Raw genomic sequence first — 7,253 nt, 5'->3', positions numbered from 1 at the left:
TGAGAAAATAATAAGGTATGCATCAACAAAAGTGTATGCAGAAATTAAACCTTGCTCACACTGTTCAAGCCACCACATACATGCCTGAGTATGCAAAAATATTTAGCCGAGATTAGTATGTTATAATGATTTTTTATTTCAGAGCATCGTAGTTGTGCGGAAACGGAAAATACAAACGAAAAACTTAAGGTTTTTGAAGCACCTTCCTCGTAAAAAAAAAGAAAAAAAAAGTTATTTCATTTTCCTGCTTAGATTTGGTCTTTTTAGACCAGATCTGAGCAAGGACTTCTTTTTCTTTTCTAGTTTTAGGTAATAGTTATCGAATAAAATGTATTTACATCATTTTTTGTGTCTTTCGACATGTTTCTTCGCCGTTTTGGGGCGATTTTTCTTCGTCGTTGTGGGACGAGTTCTTCAATCTTTGATGGCTGGTTCGTGGCTTGCTTCTCTCAATTCAAAAACATCAACGATTCAACACTCCTTCCTATCAGGAGCATCTCTTATCATAGAAGAATACAATCAACTCAAATGGTCGGAATTATTTCCGGATTATACCATCATCTTTCCCTTATACATAATCAAAAATTGGGTATCTATGCAGTTTATCGCTCTTTCTCTTCGCGATCTACTTGTAGTTGATATCCTTATTTGTATTAGGCTTTTGATTATCTTGATGTTTTTGTTGATCTTGTCAGTGAACATGTAATCACTATTTTGAATTGAATGAATTGAAATTTGATTGGCCAAAAAAAAAAAACTTAAGGTTTGCTGATTGTGGAATATAATATAATTTGTTGTTTATTTAGACCGATAGTTCAAGATGTACCACGGGATTATCCTAAGATAACATCGCGTAAAAGAAGAAAAGACTGTAGCTCCACCTTCAAACAAATCCCCGCTTTCTTTGCGGTGGGAGCCCAAAAAACCCATCAAACAAACCGCATTCTCTCAGTTTTTTTGGTGTGGTTTCGGTGGCTCCCGCGGAGGACAGCAGAGGATCCGGATTTTATGAGAGCATTTGGCTCGGTTTTTTCTCTAACGCTTTTTTTGGCAGCCCGTGAATCATTTTTGTTCATGAAACATGTAAAATCACCCTACTCCGAATGATTGTTGATTCAAATTAAGCAAACAATTTTTGTTACTTGCTCAAAAGTGAAAATAATCATTCGTGGTGCTTACCCGATCAGCCATAAAAGAAAACAAAAAGGAAAAAACACTGGACAAAGGTAGGCCCCGCTTTCGAGTCCCATCCCACCGGACCTGCCTTCGTCAGGTGCAGGCGTGCATCCAACTCTTCCTTTCTTTTTTCGAAAATAAAACGCTGCACTCCGAAACGCAGACGCACCGACTTATTCACATTTAGAAACCTAAACTAGTACTTATTTCCTAAAATATAAACTTTAGAATACCAATTTTAAAACCACCGATTTATATTCAGATTTGGAAACCAAGATATATATATGGAAACCAAGTGTTTCGTTAACAATAGAAATTGCTGCAAAATCCCTTAGATTTAGATTTAGGAATATCCTAACCCAACGTATCAAGTCTTTTATCCATCTCTATAAACAGAGGTAGCTATTAGAGGTATCATCATCACAATCAAAGTAATACGCTAAATCGCACTCGCGCAATATTCTTTCTTTTCTGCCAGTTTATAATTAGAAGTTACAGCAAGCTTTTTGAAGAATCATGGGGAGAAAGAAGATTGAAATAGAAAAGATTGAAAATCCAACAAAGAGAATGGTAACTTTTTCGAAAAGAAGAGGCGGTATCGAGAGCAAAGCTGCTGAACTATGCAAGTTATTTCCAGATATTATTATCAGCATAATCGTATTCTCTCCTGGTGGAAAGGCTTTTACCTTTAGCAATTCTCCTCTAGGTGTCTGTAATATGGTTGAACGGTTCCTGAAAGAAGAAGCCAAAGATAAGAAACAAGAAGATAGGAATTCCCACGAAGCTAAGAATTCAACTTATGTTCAGGAATGCACAAACAAGGCTGGTGTTGGGAGTGGGAGTGATAGCTATTGGTGGCATAATATAGACATGGAAGAACTCGATTCGGTGGAAAAGTTAAAATCTGTCAGAGAGTCTTTGGCAAATTTGAAACAAAATCTATCTGCAAGAAAAGAGAAACTTACTGCAGCAGCATTGTCGCCATTGTCATCGCCGTCTTCAACAATTGAAGACACAATCATAGAAGACAGAATTGTGGAAGATGCCGCAACAAGTATTACTGAGAAGCATGAGGCTTGGAAGATATGTTGCAAAGAACTTGATCTTAGTCTTAATCTTGGGTGGTAGCTTAATGAAAAGGCCCCTTTCCTGCAATGGGATTGTCTTCGTCTCCTACAACCTTGTCAAAGTCAGCCCCCTCACAGAATTGACATTGTAATATTTTTGTTTTAGAAGTTTTCATTTGAATTTGCATCATGCAAATATAGAAGCAACTACAATTGGTAGACAATTTTTTTTTTCTTTATTAGTTAATGATCTTCAATTCTTCATACAATCTGTAAATTCAATTTCAATAGAAAAAGAATCATCATTGTAAAATCGATGTGCACCGTTAAAATCTAATATTACTAAGCAAGTATTGTTAAAATATATCCTCATTACCTGAATAACCTTTCCTTTGATCTTTCTAACATCCGGTCAGTGCTTCCTTTGTAAGTTGGTTTTTGATGAAAGCTAAGTCCATAATTACACCTAACTGACCTCGGGTTCTGCTCTTAAATTTGGAAACTCTTCCTTGCAAAGCCTGTCATAATGCAAAGCATGGCAAAGGCAGACTTCTGCAACAAAATTTGAATATGTATCTGCTAGCAGGTTGCCCTCTTCAGCATCTCTTCTTGGGCCTCGACATTATCATTCTTGAGTAACAATGCACATGAAAGACGAATTAGAATGGTAGTTGCAAATATGCTAGATTACAAAAACAAGAGTTAAAATCATCTGAACACTCTTTTAAAGTCAATTTAGAAAGGTAAAACAATAAGCTCGCTTATATTAGCTTAGACTCGTCTTGATTTAGATTTTGAACCAGACATATGGCAGTAAATTATTAACGTAAGTTTTATCCTATTGCCACTAATCCCATCCGCAAAGAACACAATATACTGCGTTGTTGAATATGGTGATTCTAGGAAGCATCAGAAGCCACCATAGGTTACTTTATCAAGTATAATTTACAATGTGCACCAAGACCCGAAAGACAACATTAGACAAAAAAAGCACTTGCAGAGTATACAAACAGGATTATGAATAACATGGAGATAATTCCAACTAAACAGAACACGGATAGAAGCATAGTGGTGATAGAAAAATCGGATCATCTCTCTCAAAAGCCATGACTGATGGAAAGGAAAGGCCATATTCAAGGCTTCACTACGTACATATCCCAGGCATCCAGTCAGTCGAGTAGACTCTATTCAGCAAAGGGAGGATATTGCAGTGCATCGTACTCACCACCTGAGAATTCTCTAACTTGAGAATCTCAGTACTCTGACTCAAATTAGTGAAGGGTGACTGGATACCCGAAAAGGCAAAAAGGCATCTTAGACATGACTTATGGAATAGACAAAACCTATCCAACCTACACATTACTGGTTGCTCCCGATGAATATACAAGAACCAGTAAAAGGAAAAGATACTAATACATAGCAAAGAGCAAGAAACAGATTTATAAGTCCACAGAACCAATTTCACAAATCTAAACTGCACAACCATCTCAACTTCATAACAACAAAAGTTCATAATAAATGCATAAGTAAGCCTTAACCGAATTCTAACCGTACTGGTAAGTCATAAGTGGTAACATGTTATATGCCCCTGGTCCAACAGCGAAGGCTTATATTTAACCCTCCATGAGAACAGCATGTAAGAAACAAAAGAAGAAGCCTTGATGTGGGTTTCAGATAGCAATTAAGAACCCTTCACAAATAGAGAGACTGGAGAAGATTTGAAACATCAACTGTTAATCAATTGGGATAATCAAACATTAGCAAGAGATTCGATATAATGATGAGTAATTGAGTATGCTGCCATGTTCTTGAACAGAAATCATTGCAGCGGCGCACATCTGTGAAGATCTTTTTCCTTATCATAATCTGCAATATCATACTGCGAATGATCATTTTCAAACCCATCTAGATTTACCCAGTATTACGATATTCAACCTCCATCTCAAAGATATCAGAGAAATTTGGCAAACTCTTATCCCTTAGAATAAAATACAAATGACCCCTGCACTCTCCAAATGCAGACAATTTTATATCCAATGTCACTATAAATCCTTGGTTTTCGAATGTGGCATTGTTAAAAGTACCATTATTGACATCAGTGATGAAACAAAGCATATTTTGGATCTGACTGAGGATGATGATGATGATGACCGGTTCAAAATCAATCCAGAGAGGATTATGAATACAGTGAATTAGAGATGAGCGATAACCATTGTTTTGATAAAGGAGAGATTTAGCTGGTAAATACAGTAGAATCTGAATTAAGAGATTAACTACGAATAAAGAGGATGAAGATGATGAGTTATCAATGTTACTTGAGATTCTTATGGACTTTGAAACCATTATGGAACAACCAAAGCTTCTGCTGAAGAAACTCCGTCTCAGTGATGAGTCAATAGTCAAAGTCTGTCTGAGGTAAATCAGTGTATTTGGGCTCGTGCTCTGCTCATAGTTTGCACTTGCTACATCAGGTACTACTTGAGGGGTGAGATGGGCCGGTTTCCACATCTTCCACGTCCAATGCAATTTATTGCGGATTTTAGGTTTGGCATCCACATCAAATTTCCAACATGAATTGGATGCAAAGAATCCAATGAATTTGTTTGTTTTATAGTAATTAATATTTGTAGCAGAGAAATAAAGGCAACAAAAATGACTTCATCAATTTATACCTGTAAAATAAAAACACCGGCATCATTTCAGAACAGAGAATTAGCCAATATACGCCGAGAATTGCGTTTTTGGAGCTGAAACCTACGAGATGCTCGATACCTCCAAGATGGAATATGACCGGAGTTTTACTTGAGTTGGTCGAGATCAAGCGTAGACGAGTCACCTGAGATAAGGGCAGTTTGGAAATTTTAGTTGAAGTAAATCCCTAAAAGGCTAAAAACTCGGTTAGTTTTTCACTTTTTCTTGTTCTGAATCTCAGATTCACTCCAAAATCCGTAAGATCACTTCTTTCTCGGATGCATCATCAATTCATCATGTATATTTGATGAGCTTAAAGTTTCAATCTAATCGAGGTATTCTTTCGTTAAACTCTATCAACGTCTCTCTCGGTTTACATATAATCTTCTTCATATGTATTTTTTATTTATTTTTTCATTTTTAATGAATCCTTCATCTGCAAATCAATATCTCTTAAATTTAAGGTTTATGGTTGCTTTATTTGCTTAAAATGTTTATGAAAATTTAAGAAAATCATGCTTATTTAACTTTAATAAGTACAATTTTGGTGATACAATTTTCCTCCCGAATAATAACTTTAATCAACAGTCTTGACCCTACTACAACTGACAAGGAGTAGTCTAAGAGTAGTAATGAAAAGGTGTCTTTTGATTATTGTAATGAATTTGTTAGTTCAGCTAATAGTGTTCTTACAACTGTTAGAGCATGCGCTCAGTTGAACCCACCAAGTGTTGGTATGTCAAGGTTATTATTATATTTTAGTTCTAAAACTCAAGATCGCTTGATTAGACTACTAGAGTCAACTTTGTTAGGTTAGACTATGAAGTCTAAAAATGTTGAGAGATACAAGTATTACTCTAAAAACCTGGAGAATCTGAAGACGCATCGACAACAACGAACACGTCATCATTATGCTCGAGGTTAGTAATACAAGACTTGACTCATTTATATTTCTATCTTCTGGAGAATCCGAAGACGTATCGACAACAACGAACACGTCATCCTTCTGCTCGAGGTTAGTAATACAAGACTTCACTCATTTATATTTATATCTTCGCTACTTTCAATTCGTTTAGATTGAAAACATAACTTGTGAAGTTATATGTATGAAACTCTAGTATTAGAGACTTGGTCAATTTATTATGATCAAAGTATCTAGGAAGAATATACAAGTTGTTTCAAAACCTATGTATATTGAATTACGAAATATAATGCTTATCTTTTGAACTTCGTGATCTCGACATAAAAATTATCTATGTATATTGTTGTAACCGACTAATAATATTACTTGTAATACGATTCTGGAGAGTTGAGTAACCTAATTAGGTGAAATCTTTACGCCCGCTAGTTTAAAAACTTATATACCAAGTGTATACCTTGTGGTTACCATCTTCTTGACAGTCTCTGTCTATATTAGATCATGTAAAGTATCTGTCATATAGGTTGATATCTAAAAGATTGTGGTGTACTTGGTACCCTCGTCGTTTCAATTGTTATCAGCGCAGGTAAATACGAAAAGATATAACAATTTGTGTTTGGTGCGACTAACCTATAACTAATTCATTTAATGTAACATCAAGATTTGAAGACTTTAAGTTTTCATGGTGGAAGAAACGTACGAAGGAAATAAAGCTCTATCTTTCAAAAGAATTGTATGTGAACTGGATAAAATTATGCTATATGTATCCAAGGTTTATAAGAAATCTTCTGACGGATCAAACAAACAATACAAATAGTTGTTATGTGTTTTCTAATGATTCTGATTCTTTTTCTACGAATTCAGTTTTGGAAAGGAATCCATTTACTTCAACATGGAAATCTGAAAAGTTCAATAATGTTGAATTCAATCTTTGAAGCAAAGCATCCTCAATTGTTGTTGAATCACATAATATATTGATTATTATGAGAAATGAAATTTTCTGTCCTACAAGTGTTAAAACCCATGTCTCTATGATATTTATTCTTACAAGAAATCCTGGTAGTTTAGGTTCTAGAAATAATAGAGGAGAGATCTCGTCACTAATAGAGAATCAAGAAAATTACCTTGTTGTATTCATGTATTCTTTGTTAGCTCAAAGTTTTTCTAAAAGACAAATGAAATAATATCTATTAAAAAACTATTTATCTGACTTTCTTCGTTACCTTATAATAAAGACTCTTGTGTGGTGTAACATAACTCGAGTTAAGAAGCATCTTCGATTTAAAGAATTCCTAACATGAAACCTTAAAAAGAAGTGTTTTCTCAAGTTCTCCATTGAAAGTAGAACTATGCATTCTCTACACAATGGTTTCGCTGAAACTAATGACAGGCTAAAAAGA

At 35.1% G+C, this 7,253-nt stretch overlaps 1 protein-coding gene across 1 annotated transcript; it reads left to right on the top strand.

The window, feature by feature from the left end:
* The first annotated feature begins 1,692 nt into the window (after nucleotides 1-1,692).
* Nucleotides 1,693-2,304, top strand: LOC113341556 (MADS-box protein FLOWERING LOCUS C-like). The gene has a single exon (XM_026586385.1). It carries the CDS (start codon nucleotides 1,693-1,695, stop codon nucleotides 2,302-2,304), a length of 612 nt encoding a protein of 203 aa, XP_026442170.1.
* The last annotated feature ends 4,949 nt before the right edge of the window (nucleotides 2,305-7,253 follow it).

Source organism: Papaver somniferum, unplaced genomic scaffold (assembly GCF_003573695.1).
Source record: "Papaver somniferum cultivar HN1 unplaced genomic scaffold, ASM357369v1 unplaced-scaffold_3, whole genome shotgun sequence".
Taxonomy (NCBI): domain Eukaryota; kingdom Viridiplantae; phylum Streptophyta; class Magnoliopsida; order Ranunculales; family Papaveraceae; genus Papaver; species Papaver somniferum.
The sequence above is the reverse complement of the archived record's forward strand: the minus strand, read 5'-3'. Positions and strand labels throughout refer to the sequence as shown.

Bases quoted from the DNA above. Each gene is read 5' to 3' on its own strand.
- LOC113341556 (XM_026586385.1), top strand. From the start codon at position 1,693: ATGGGGAGAAAGAAGATTGAAATAGAAAAGATTGAAAATCCAACAAAG.